Source organism: Thermobia domestica, chromosome 17 (assembly GCF_964235325.1).
Source record: "Thermobia domestica chromosome 17, izTheDome1.hap1.1, whole genome shotgun sequence".
Classification (NCBI taxonomy): domain Eukaryota; kingdom Metazoa; phylum Arthropoda; class Insecta; order Zygentoma; family Lepismatidae; genus Thermobia; species Thermobia domestica.
In genome coordinates, this window is record NC_137470.1 from 180,410,715 (window position 1) to 180,425,149 (window position 14,435).

A 14,435-nucleotide genomic window follows, 5' to 3' on the forward strand; every position below is an offset into this window, starting at 1 on the left:
AGCATTAGGCGTTGATCAAACAACAGTCTCCAAACGCTTGAAAGCCATGGGAATGATTCAAAAGATGTCACATTGGGTTCCACATGAATTGAAAGACAGAGACGTTGAAAGACGAAAAACCATTTGCGAATTGCTGCTTCAACGACAGAGCAGAAAGGGGTTTCTGCATCGAATTATTACGGGTGATGAGAAGTGGATCCATTACGAGAACCCTAAACGAAAAAAGGCCTGGGTGAAACCAGGTAAACCAGGTCCATCACAACCAAAACGAGATATTCACTGTGCAAAGGTTATGCTGTGCATATGGTGGGATATGAAAGGTGTGGTGTACTATGAGCTGCTGCAACCGGGTGAAACTATGAATGGAGAACGTTATCGACGACAATTAATGCGTTTGAAGCAAGCTCTGGCCAGAACACGACCAGAATGGGAGAACAGACATGATAAACTTATTGTTTAACATGATAACGCTCGCCCACATGTCGCAAAACCGGTCAAAACCTATTTAGAAAATGTCGGATGGGAAGTTTTACCCCACCCGCCGTATTCACCAGACGTTGCTCCTTCGGACTACTACTTGTTCGATTGCATGAACAACGATTTGATTGGACAGCGGTTTACTTCTTCAGAAGATATCGAAACATGGGTCTCTGACTGGATCGCTTCCAAGGATGAGGACTTCTTTCGCCACGGAATCCGTACATTGCCTGACAGATGGGCGAAAGTGGTGGCTAGCGATGGACAATATTTTTCTTAATGTATTTATGTATTTTGTGTTTGTACTACAGCTTCAATGTGTGCGTACCAACCGCACGAATTAATTCCTAGACCAAATATTTAAATTCGCTTCTCCTTTGAATTAATTTAAGTTTAATGAAACAATACAGAAAATATCTTACTTTTGACACAAACATTGAAACACTGTACCCTCAGAGAATATGCCTTTATCCAAATCGATATGAATAAAAATCCCAGCTTGAAGTGGGTACTATCTATCTTCCGAAAGTCATTTCAAACATGGCAGACGTTTCCCCGACCCCAAAAACTATGAATTCGACACAAATCTCAGTCATTTTTGACATTTTATTTTTAACCTCCCCCATCCCACCCTCTGCAAATGGGGATAAACTTGTACTTAAACGTGATTATTGGGAACATCACTATTCACTTCAGCGACTCCGAAAAGTATGGATTCGACACTAATATCGGTCGTTTCTTATCACTTTTATGTTTGCCATTCTAACAGTTTTAAATTACATACATTACTAGCATCAATTAGCCGCTTCGCTGGGTTAAATTAAGAAAAATTGTAATATGTTTGGTCAGTCAGTCATTTTTTACTATTACTAAGGCGCTTCTTGATATTGGTCATTTTGATTATATATATACGCCTCCCCTCCCAAAATTTTTGTGGGGATGAATTTGGATTTAAATGGCATTAGAAGTATCACTGATCTTCTCAGCGACTTCAAAATCTATAGATTCGACACTAATATCGGTCATTTTCGATCATTTGTAAATGTCTTTTTCCTCTTTTAAGTTACATAGTCAAAGTCATATGACAAAAATCATCTCATGTTCGAACATAATCTAGGTTGAAAATTTTGTCGAGGTCGGTCCGGTGGTTCAAGAGTTAAGTTTTATTTATTTTTATATATATATATATATATATATATCCCCCTCCTAATTCCTCCCATAAGTTCTATCGTCAAAGTGAATAGATAAATACCATCCTAGGCCCGAACCTCATCTATGTCGAAAGTTTGATCGAGATCGGTCAGGTGGTTCAAGAGTGAAGTCACATAGACAGTCACTTTCATTTATATTTTTTTTACATATATATCCGCATCCCTGTCCCGCTCCCCTACGTTGCACCGTCAAAGTTAAATAATAAATCTTATCACAAGCCGGAAAGTCAGCTATGTTGAAAACATGATAGAAATCGGTCGGGTGGTTCAAGAGTTATTAAGTTTTATTCATTTTTTCTATGTTCCCCTTCTCCCCCCCCCCCCCCCCCGAAGTTGCATAGTCAAAGTAAATAGCTAAAAACACTCCTATGCCAGAATCGCATCTACGTTGAAAATTTGATCGAGATCGGTCGGGCGGTTCAAGAGATTAAGAGTCACAAACAGTTACTTTCAATTTTATAATATAGACTAGCCTTTGGCTAGCTAGGGGCTCCGACCCAAGTCCCGCGCTTTTCCTCGACATACGGCCTCGCGTCTCTTAGGTATCAGCCTTTGTATCAAGAGTGAATTTTGTGCATTTCCTCTTTAATTACTTTCCCTGAATTTGGCGCAGCTGGGGGTTTCGCCCCCTGAAAATCACGTTTACTCGTCCTATGGCCTCGCACGTCTTAAATCCACAATTGTACAAAATTTCAAGTTTTTTTTTTTCTATTTCAACTATCTAAAAGATAATATTTTGTATCTCAAGAAAATGCCCATTTAAATAACATGGGAATTCCTTCATCCTTCAGATAGACTCCTTAAAAACTAAAAATATTTACTTTGGTAATTTTCCTGTAGGTTTGTCACGGAAGGCTACAATCATGCGAAATCCCATTATTATAATCGTGCCGGAAGTGCCTAAACATTTTGAGGTGTAGAAGATGTTCCTTATCAATAACATGGGAAAGATTTTTCAGTTCCTCATAAAACCACTCTACAGTTCAAAATTTTTTTTTGTTAGCAATTTTTAGTTAGTTAACGCTTACGAAAACGTATAAGCACACAGAATTTCAAGTTTTTGTTCCAATTCCAAGTACCTAAAATATGAAATTATAGGTCCAAAGAAAGGAACATTTAATTAACATGAGGAATTTCTTCATCCGTTTAGATCTCCTAATAATTAAAAATATCCACTTTTGGCAATTTTTCTGTCAGTTTGTCACAAAAAGCTACAATCATGCCAAATTTAATCATTGAAGCTGTACAGGAAGTGTCCAATAATTTTGGGGGTGTAAAAGGTGTCCCTTATAAATAACATGGGAAAGATTTTTCAGTTCCCCATAAAACCACTCTATAGTTGGAAATTTTTATTTTCACTTATTTACTTAGTTAACGCTTACGAAAAAGTACAATCATACTGAATTTCAAGTTTTTATTCCAATTCCAAGTACCTAAAACATGAGATTATAGGTCTAAGAAAAGGCCCATTTAAATAACACGTGGAAATCCTTCATCCCTCCTTTAGACCCGCTAAAGATTAAAAATATTCACTTTTGGTAATTTTCTTGTCGGTTAGTTCCGGAAAGCTACAATCATGCCAAATTTCCACGTCAACCGAAAGTACCCCTTTAGTTTATGTCAGTTCATGTAATTTTATATACAGTTAAGATTAAATAAAGGGTTGTACTTATGAAGAATTGAACGATGGGTTCATCAGTAATAGTCTGCTTTTGACTTCATTTTTGAGATTAATTTTGAGATTAATTGTTTCAAATAGTAAGTAAAAAGATTTAACATTATCTTAGTCATCTTGTCACCTGCTCTTTCGTTCGTAATTTTGTAGTAGCAGTTTGTTATTATTGTGACATACGGAAAATATTTTCTTGTTTTATATTTACAGTAACACAATTGATATATTGTTCTTGAATGGAATACATCGAGCTCTGTTACTCAAAATGTGTGTTTTTCTGTAACCCTTGTAAAATCATTGATGCAGTATAACGACCACATATTTGTATAAATTTTGCATAAGCTGCAGACTAGCGGAAAAAAGTTCACTGCACGCACAGAAAATATACTTATTTGATGATTGCTATATTAACAATGCAATATGGAATATTTTATTTTTACACATGATTCAGAAATGTTCTGACTTTAATTCTGTGTTGCGTTCAGGAATTTAATTTAGAATGACGTCGTAGATTTAAGTATTTATGTAATCATCAACGTTCCTATTTCTAATAAAACTATCTTCCTTTATCTGTTTTCTCTTGTTAGGTGTTTCCGGTATTCATTCAGTTCCTGCCACTGCGCGAAGACTTTTCCGGTAACTGGTTTGTCTTCAGAGCTATCAACACCCTTTACGGGAAACGCCATCATGTGATTCAGCAATATTTGCGCCAAGTGATTACAGCTGCAGCGGTCGTATTAGAAACGAACCAAATACGTTCAGGTAAGTTAGTTGTAACTACGTCCATATAGAGGATGTTTGAAAAAGAATGACCTGATTTTAAAAGTCCATATATATCGATAAAAATATACTACAAAAATGGGATAAAAATTGCAAAGTACACAAAAAATCTTCAACTTTTAGCTATGTTATTACAATTGCTCTACGTGTCCACCACCAGCAGCACCAACAACATCTAGACGATAGCTAAATTCTTCCATTTCATCGGAAGTGCGAGGCCAACCTGGACTCTTACCTTTGTACAAGTATTCTGTCTCTTCAAATGGGCGATACTAACGACGAATGTTTTTGGGTGCAAAAGGATCAATGCCAAAACACCGACAAAAACCACGCTCGACCGAAATCACTGACTCAGTCTTTGCAAACTGCAGCATACAAAACGCCCTCTGTTAAGAGGACGCCATCTTACTTCTGACCGACTACAAACTGGGAAAACGCATTGACTAACATCTAACGGCGATTTTCTGAAACTCTATTCCACGCCCATTCAAACAACACTCATTTCCTTGCCAGCACGTTTCATGCTCCGTAATTATTACCGTCCGAAATCAGGATGAGAACATTACGCTGTAAGAAAAAGATATTTTAATACTCACAGCTCATATTTCATCTAATAAAACAGAATGGCGTGAGACGTCATCCATTTAAACGTTTCTTGATTAATACAATTAGCATGTTCTCATTCCATCACTACGAATGGATGAATTTCTTCCTTGCTATAGTTGTCACGGAATGTTCACAACTAATAAAAACTTTTTTAAAATATCAATATTAACCGTCTTCAAACAAAGAGCCAAAAAGTATAAAATAGCAAAAGCACTAAAAAGCCAATAATAATAATAATAATAATAATAATAATAATAATAATAATAATAATAATAATAATAATAATAATAATAATATAATAACGACAATCAACTGCCTGACTCAAGAAAACGGACTCTTCTCTGAAACAGGATTTATGATGGCCATCCACGACCGAGTTGACACCAACGTGACACTACTGTAAATACATACTAAAGCAAGAAGTACCAGATGAAAAATGTAGAAAATATCAGAAACACATCAGAAACTATTGAACACATCACAGCATCATACCATAATGGCTCCACAGACTTTCTAAGAAGATACAACAATATTGCAAAAACCTTTCACAGGTTTTTGCCACATAACAGGAAATTAATAGCCGATACTAAACCATACTATAAATATCAGCGAAGTCTAATACTTGAAAATAATAAATACAAACTCTACGGGGATCGAAAAATAAGGACGGATGTCATGGTACTTGTAAACAGACCCGACATTACTATTATTAATAAAATGGAGCAAGAAGTAACTCTCATAGATCTAGCAGTATCATTGACTCATAAAATACATACAACATTCAGTACGAAAATAAGCAAATATAAACCCTGGCAGATGAAATGAAAAAGTTAGGGGAATGTCAGAAAGTTATAGTAAGACCAATCATTATCTCAACCACAGCAATTGTCCCTAAAAGTACGGTGACGCAACTTGAACAGTCAAACGCAAAACATCTTCTAACAAATCTACAAAAATCAGTAATACTAGACATCTGTCATATAGTCAGAAAGTTCTTTAGAGAAGAAGAATTCTTCAAATAATCTGCACTTGCCAGAGATGGCCGTTTGCTAAAACCGGTTTAAACTGAGATACAGCAATAATAATAATAATAATAATAATAATAATAAACGCTTAAATGCTCAAAATAATTCGTTGCCATTATCCGTAAAAAATCGAAGTCTGTGCCAACCAAACAAATTAAGGTCTCGTAAAATTGCTAATTAAGCTAATTATATATTGGGCATTAATTGTTTGGCTTAGCAGCTACTTCAAAATTTTTTATAGATCATCACGTATTCTGCCATTATTGGCAGGTCACTTGCTGCAACTCAGAAGCCTTCATGCTCTTCATGTTTCGCTAACCTCTTTACCTTCATGTACGATTTCTCTGTTTTTATATCGTCCGTTAATTGTAGTCTACTTCCCCCTTCCTCTCTTTCCTGCCACCATACCCTCTAACACGTCCCTCATGATGTAGTTCCTTCTTAGCCAAAGTCCCAACCAGTTTATTTTTCTCTTTTTAATAATATCTAAAATTGTTCTTTTCTCCCCCACATTTTCAACACCCTCTCACTCGTTTTCTACTCGATCCAGCTAATTTTCTCCATTCTTCTCCAAACCTACATTTTGAAAGCTTCCAGTCGTTTTTATCATTTTTACATAATGTTCATGTTTCCGCCCCATACAATACAACACTCAACACGAATCATTTTATGAATCTTTTACTCAATTGTTTGTTCAAGGTCTCACAAAATATTTTCTTCCTCCTAAAGGTTTCTTTCGCCATTCCTATCCTTGCTTTTATTCACGTTCACAAGTTTTTATGAGTCTTCGATCTTTCCATTCTAACCATTATAGATAATGGCAATAAATTATTTTCAGCTTTTAAGATCTTACTATTTTCTGACTTTTAGCGCTTCTATTATTTTCTACTTTTCTAGAGCTTTTGTTGAAACCGGCTAATATTGTACTTTTAAAAAGTTTTTATTTTCTGTTTTTCTAGTGCCTTCTTAAAGTTGGTTATTTTTCTTTTATTTATTTTTTCCAGATTTTCGTTATCCCCAGCAGTTTACTTCGATACCTAAACTAAAGGTAGGACATAATTTCCTTCAGAATGTGTCGGCCTAAAACACATGTGTGACCATAAACATATAAATTACTCTACGTATTAGGAACAATATATAAATTGCTGTGTAGGTAACACTGAGAAATCAATTTGCACTTTTATTCTCATAACAGTATTAGTTTAGGTATCTGGAATAGAAATCCACAAAGGACAAGGGGAGGAAAAAATATTTCCGGAAAGAAATATGGTTCCTTAATATGGTATTAAAGCGAGGAACCCCTGTTATTATTCAGTTCCTTTGTCGTCGCGAATCTTATCCAGAAATTTGAAGCTTAAAATCAAACGATAATCATGCCTGTTGTTCTGTATGCTTGCGAAGCATGGTCACTTACTCTGAGGGAAGAACGTTGACTGTAAGTATTTGATAATAAAATCTCGATTGGAATATTCGAATCCAAGTGAAACGAGAATGGAGAATGGCGGAAACTTCAATTCGAAGAACTGCACAATTTATACCGTTTACCAATTGTTGTTACGGTTGTCAAGTATAGGAGTCTCAGGTGGGAAGGTCATGTAGCCAGGATGGAAGAAACTAGGAACGTTTTCAAAGTTTTAACTTGAAGTCCAATCGGAAAACGACATTAGGAAGACCTAGGCACAGATGGGAGGACAATATTAATATGGATCTCGCTGAAATAGGAATACAAAGTAGAAACTGGATCCACTTGGCTAAAGATAGAAGTCGATGGAGAGCTTTTGTTGATACGGCATTGAACCTCCGGGTTCCGTAGGCAGTAGAGTTAGTTAATTAGTTAATATGGTTCCTTAATCCCTTCGTAGGCACCAGTGAAGTTCGTAGTTATTATGGTTCTGCTACAATTGTATTGTAAATAATTTCTTTTCTTTTTTCTGACAGATACTGAGAAGTCGATCATTAATTTGTTGAAAGGCACCAACAATGACTTTCCAACTGAATTCCACAGCAGCATTATTCAAATACCAGATGAACTGCGAGTAAAAGTGGAAAGGGTTCTTGCAGATTGAAGTGGAGTGTGCGGTGAGTTTCGTACGAGATTTTTGTCTCTCTTAATAATGGCACTCAGAATAAGTAATCAGAAAATCAGCATTGCAAATTTTCTGATTAATTTACAATTTAGTATTTTTTGGTGAGTTTCGTCTTAAAGGTGTGTTCATGTGTAGTATCCAAATTGCTAGTTCCTCTGTTCATGTGGAAGGTTCCGGATTTAGTTACGTGTAAGAGTTTGTTTTGAGTACTGTCCAAGGGCCGCGAGCAATTTACTGAACCATTTCAGTTCAAAACCACTGAACTCCAGGTTAGAAATCCATTAATAGCAGCCGATTTGGCTAAGCAGTGCACCCAGAAAAGCTTGATGATAAGGCTCTCACGTTTGATGTGGTAAGTGTTTTCTTTTTCTTTTTTTTTCAGGTCATATGACTTTTTACCATAGTGGACAACACGTTGTCCATGCTTTAATCGTGTATCATTCCTTTCAAATATAGCACCAATTATTCCATCGTATTCACTTTACTTTTCTTGTACTGTTATAGGACTTAAGCGTGGTATATTAAGGGTCCTTGGTACATTGAATTCTAGCAAATGAAGCAAGTAGAGTTGAGGAAATAAAAAAAAAATTAGGAAGTGAGGCAGATAGTGTTTCGAAATGGCTATTAAATGCAACAGTTGCTGTTTTCAAGACTTCTTATATAGTGTAGAAAAATGTGTGCTTGACAGTTTTGTCATCATAAACTGTGCATTGAAATATCTTGGTCTATAAGAAACGATCTAGCATTCTACAGCATATTGTTTTTTCGTTGTCTCTCAATTTATTTGCCAAAATAAGAAGAAGAAAAGGAAAAAAAGAAAGAAATATAAGTGAGATTCTTAAAATAGATTTCATTTTAGTAACCGAACGAGTCAGATCTTGTGAAAGCATAAATCGATTTTAGTTTTAGCAGTACAAGGCAATACACATTTGCAGAAAGTCTTCTTCTTTCTCACCTCAACCTTAGGTTGGTGGGCAACATGCAAATTTTAGAACTTTTTTCTTCTTTTGGAGACTTGTTTTACACTTTGATAAGGTATCTTCCTCTTAACTGCATCTATATATTCTATCCTTGGTCTTCCTCTTCCTGTTTACTTTCTGCCTTTCCTTCTATCAACATGGTGATCCAATCGGAATGTCGAATAAGATGGCCAAGAATACTCTTTCTTCTTTTTCCTATTATCTTCATGATCTGTCGTCCTTCATTGGCTTTTTTTAGTACGTCTTCATTCCTTTTCCTTTAGGTCCATGATATGCACAGCGTTCTGCGCCAACACATTTCAAATGCTCCTAGCTTAGATATTTCAGTTTTCCTCAATATATGGCGAACGCAAGGTCTCTGATACATTTTAATTATTAATGAAGATCCAAATAAACTGATATCAGTATACAAAGAAAAAAGCAGTTGAGAATGCTCCAAGAGCATTGCCAGAACGAACTTAAAAAGAATGAAGAGTTGGAGTGGGAAGGATACCACACTCTTAGGTATTGATTAACATCAATTTCATCTCTATAACTTACGGTTCCCAAGATATGGCTCCTTAAATCTCTGGAAATCGGCCACATTTTGGCCAATATTTCGGGTCGGTAAGAGTGACTCGTAAAATTTAATCACTTTCTCAGATAGTTTTTAATGCTCTATCGAATGCAGTGTTCAAAATTGAAAAAATCGCAAATGACAGACAGAGGAACAGACTCGCAGACATAGAGAATTCAGTAACGAACTTTTTAAGTTGGTTGAAAACAGTTTTGTGTCCTGTATCAGTACACTTATATAAGAAATAGGAATTATATTTCAGGATTTTGGCATCTATGGCATGTTAGCAAGTCAGATATGAAGAATGACGTTCCTCGGCTATCACACTTTCTGGAAGGTGGAGAATTAAGGAAGTGGCCTGGGACCTTTTATGTTAAGTACGATCCAGGCATTTGTCTGGTGTGAACGAGAAAAACCCAGGAAATCGTCACTCAGAATGGTTGGCCTGCAAATACTTTTACATTTTTACGATCGAATGTCTCCACCGAGAATTGAGCATGGGATGGGTCGCACCAAAGGCAAGAGCGTTAGTACACTTCTTTATATGCTCGTTTCGTCATACAGAGAAAGTCAGACAATAATCGACTTCTTTCCACGTAGGATTCAGCATGTCACACTGACCTCCACAGTGATCTTGTTAGTAATTCTGAACTTTAGTTCATCAATATTCATCACTCTTTCTTATGAACAATGTCTTTCCCATATCCTGAGAGAGAATGACAAGGATACTGTCTCAATAAGAAAGATCTTTTGTAGTAACGCGTTCTGAAGTATCTCTTCCTTTCTGTTACGGGATTTGTTTCTGCAAAACAAGCAGCACATAGATTGAGCTTTCTCCGGTTGAGTCACTATATTCTTCAATTAGGGTAAATTTTCCTTAGTAATACCATCTGTGGTTTCATAATCTGGAAAGAAAGAAAGAAGCTTTTTGTGTTTATCTGTCTAATATTGCTATCAGTTTACTTACATATTCATTACTTTTTGATTTTCAACGAATTTAATAAGTTCGTTACTGAATTCTCTATATCTGTGTGTCTGTCTGTCTGTTATTTGCGATGAACCCTGCACTCGATAGAGCATCAGAAACTATCGGAGAAAGTGATTAAATTTTTCGCGTCACTCTTACCGTTCCCGAGATATTGGCCAAAAAATGGCCAATTTCCAGAGATTTAAGGAGCCATATCTTGGGAACCATAAGTCATAGAGAGATCATGTTGGTGAGGGATTGATTAACACCAATATCATCTCTCTATGACTTACCGTTCCCGTGATATTGGCCAATAGATTGTTCCGATTTCGGGAGATTTAAGAAGCCAAATCTTGGGAACCGTAAGTCACACAGAGATCATATTGGTGTTGATCAATACCTAAGAGGATGGTAAACATTTTGGTACCAAATAGTAACCGGTGGTCATTAATTAACTGCCTACTGGCAAGCTGGCCCCCGTGCCCCAGATATTGGCCAAAAAAGTTCGAATTAACCATATCTCGAGAACTGTAAGTCATAGAGAGATAATATTTTACTATTTTTGCGAGAGAGAGAAGAAGGTGCGGATAAAAGGATTTACTTTTACATCTAGAAACAATGACAATTATCCTTCCCGCTCCATCTCTCCTTCTTTTTAAGTTCGTTCTGGCAATGCTCTTGGAGCATTCTCAACTGATTCTTTCTCTTGTCTCCAAATTACTTTGTGTGTGTTTGGTTCTTTTGCTGTATTTACTTTCCATTTTAATTGTTTTCAATTAATCATGAGGAGAATGTATACGACAAGCAACTCTAATAGGAACACGACTTAATTTGTATTTATTGAGTTGTACAAAAAGTCATGACGCATTTTTACACACACACACAAAAAAAAAAAAAAAAAAAAGCTGCTAGTTCATTTTTAGTAGTACCTGAATCATTTGCATGTACACATGTTATTGCTATGGAATTTGACTCCTGACAATTGTAGCTTGATTTTTTAAAATAGCGATTTGATTGAGTTGCATACTTTACAAAAGTTGAAAATTGTAGACCAAGCTGTGCATATGGGCCCCATTTGACTGTTTTTCTTCCTTCGTCAAGTTTGTGAAAAGTTGCGTAGAGTTTACTGTGACAATGTTCTACAAGAACGTCAGTGCCAACGATTGTTCACGAAATTCTATACTGGAGATGCTAATTTCAACGATGTTTCTCGCTTAGAGTGCTCCGGCCTAAGTTGATAACGACAAAATAAAGGCATTGATTGACTCAGTACCATATTACACCATACGGGAATTTGCAGAAATATTGAACATCGGTCATTGAAGTTTCACACCACCTGATGAAGCTGAAATACGAAAGTAAGTTCGGTGTTTGGTTTCTTCATGAACTCAAAGAAGTTCATTAGACATCGCGCATACACATCTGCCGATATCATCATTAAAAGTGAGGAAAACCATCCTTTCTTTGAAACGACTAATAACTGGTGATGACAAGTACATTCTTTACAACAAAGCCGTGCATAATTGATCTTTGTCCCGACATGATGTTTCGCCTCAAACTACATAGACAAGAGACATTGGCTGCAGGAACGTTAAGCTCTGATTGTTATGAGATTTGAAAGGTTGTTTCCATAGCCCGTATCAAAGAACCAAACAATCATTTTTTGAATCAAAAGATCCAATGTATTTCAATCAAAAATTTTCTTGTAAACCTTATATCTGCAGAACTACATATAGTGTAGCCAGACCCAAACTATCACTTAACTCAGTATGATGTGCTTATTCCGAAAAAAAAAAAAAAAAAAACAGGCGTTCAAAAGTTTTGTGGCCCATGATCCAAAAGCTAATTATTGGCCAAGATCGCAACCTTTTGATCCATTATTTGGGATCATTCCTAAAATTGTTGTTTAAAATGATTACTGTCGGTAATTGGACATTTTGAACGAATAAATCATCCAGAAATGTCCAGAGCTCATTAAACCGAAAGGAGTTGTTCTATCATAACATGAAACTACACCCAAGTTCTATCACCTGTTAAAAAATAATTGAGACCTATTCCGGAAGAAGGGCACATAGGCCTATGTGCCCTTTTCCCGGATTTAAAACGAACCGCCATGTTATGCTGTAGACGCTGTGAAAATTTAATCTTGATATCTTTATTTTTGACAGCGTGGCAATATTGTTTTTGTAATCCTTTGCACTAGTGTTTTGGCTCACAGCTGACATTCAGACTCTAGCAGCGGTTATTGGTGTCGTCATTGCAATATTATTAACCTACAAGCGTGGCAGTAGTTTAAAAAGGATACTGAAAGTATACCTGTGTATAAGAAGAGGCATAGTAAACGAATTTGAAACGTGAAGAATCAAATGAAAAAGGGTTCGTGGTGAAAAATACTTCAACTCGAGCAAGAATGAAGTACCTTCTAGAATGTTCTTAGTTACTCGGTTTGTAAAAACAAATGCTATGGAAATTTTTTCCTTCATACTCAGTACAATTCGTATGATTCCTTGTCTCTTCAAGATTCGTTCCTCGCTTCGTTCACGAGTAAGTCGGAAAGCACAAAAGAAACCACAGCTCTATACATAGATGTATTGTGTTAAGGATGGTGGAATGGCTACTGTGGTATGTCCGAAATTGAGACATATTGACCCTAAGCCTGTCCCTTTTGTTGGAGTGAGCGAACAAAAACAGAAAGATGTTTGGTCCTTAATGAAGTTCTTGTCAGCTGAAGACAGGGACTGGATTGAATTCATATTGAATGAGTACGAACAGGATTAAATCCATAACGCATTTATTATCATGTGTAATGGTTTATATTTCTTTTTTGTTACAGTAAAGACATTATTGTGATGCATTAATAGTGTGCTATTTCCTCAACCAACAAGGATTTTCGTAAAAAGGGCACATAACATTTTATACAAATATGTTTATAAATATATAAAATAGTATATATTTTTCATTTAATACAAGCTGTTTACTAGTGAAATAGATGTTTTATATTTAAAAACCTATAATAGGTATTTGCAAGCTTATGTTATTGTTATATACTCTGATAAAATCTTTAAGGCTCTTTCCCTTCATTCAAGAAAACGGCCTATGTGCCGTTCTTCCGGAATAGGCCTTAATTGTAGCTTGGAAAGGATGTGTTAATACACCTACCGTACTGACCTGATCTTGCCCTGTCAAACTTCTACTGGTTTCCCTCTCTTGAAAACTCAACTTGAGTGGTATAACATTCAATTCAGATAAGGCACTAACAGGCATGTTTGACATCAGCAGCATCTTGGGCACACAGCAATCAGCAGCTCTCTCCCACTATGACTTTTAACTCTTACAATAACAATAGTAAATAAGGGCAATGACATGGCAATTTTGGTTCGGGAGGGATATCTTCCTTAATACTCCTTCGGAGAGACTTTTCATTATTTACCATCTATGGATTTCGGTATTTCCTGGAATGAAAATCAGTAACCTTAACCCACAAACGCTCAACACCAGTTTTATTCGTTAGCAACTGCATTGAACAATACCGTGTTACATCGAAAACCTGAGAAGAAAACTGAACGAAATTCGTACAACAAGAGAACGGGTAGTGTGCCTGAAGTGGAACAACGGGCTTTTGGCTAAATTAATGATATAGCCCATGTAACGTAGTGAAAAATAAAGTGGGTCACTGGTGGCACAAGGGGCGTTTGTGGGTTAAAATAATAATAATACTAATTGTTCACCTAATGTGACTAGAGTGTATACATAGGAGAATATATTCAACATCAGAGATCTCTGTTACATGAAAGCAGTAGGAGGTGGTGGGAAAAATGGGAGGGAAAGAAGGGCGAATCGATCGCGTATCCTTGTACGACACTCATCAGTTGTACTGCTAAGCTGCCTGCACTCAGACTAAGATCTAACATCGTCACTTTCGCTCCTAATAAGATTTCATTACTATGAATAGTACAGAGACAAATATAATTCATTCTACCTCTCTTATATTTATTTAACTTTAGTTACTTCTAACAGTTCTTTTCTACGTTAGGTCTTTTTTCTATTCTTTTCTTTGCACAGACGTTGCTCTCC

General features: G+C 36.2%; 1 protein-coding gene across 1 annotated transcript in view; it reads left to right on the forward strand.

The window, feature by feature from the left end:
- LOC145674257 (importin-4-like) overlaps positions 1 to 7,844 on the forward strand; it is a 105,827-nt gene extending 97,983 nt beyond the window's left edge. The window contains exons 18-19 of the mRNA XM_081744092.1: positions 3,948 to 4,122; positions 7,710 to 7,844. Coding sequence (XP_081600218.1) covers positions 3,948 to 4,122; positions 7,710 to 7,837 — 303 coding nt within the window. The 3' untranslated portion in view covers positions 7,838 to 7,844. The remainder of the gene's footprint in view (positions 1 to 3,947; positions 4,123 to 7,709) is intronic.
- The last annotated feature ends 6,591 nt before the right edge of the window (positions 7,845 to 14,435 follow it).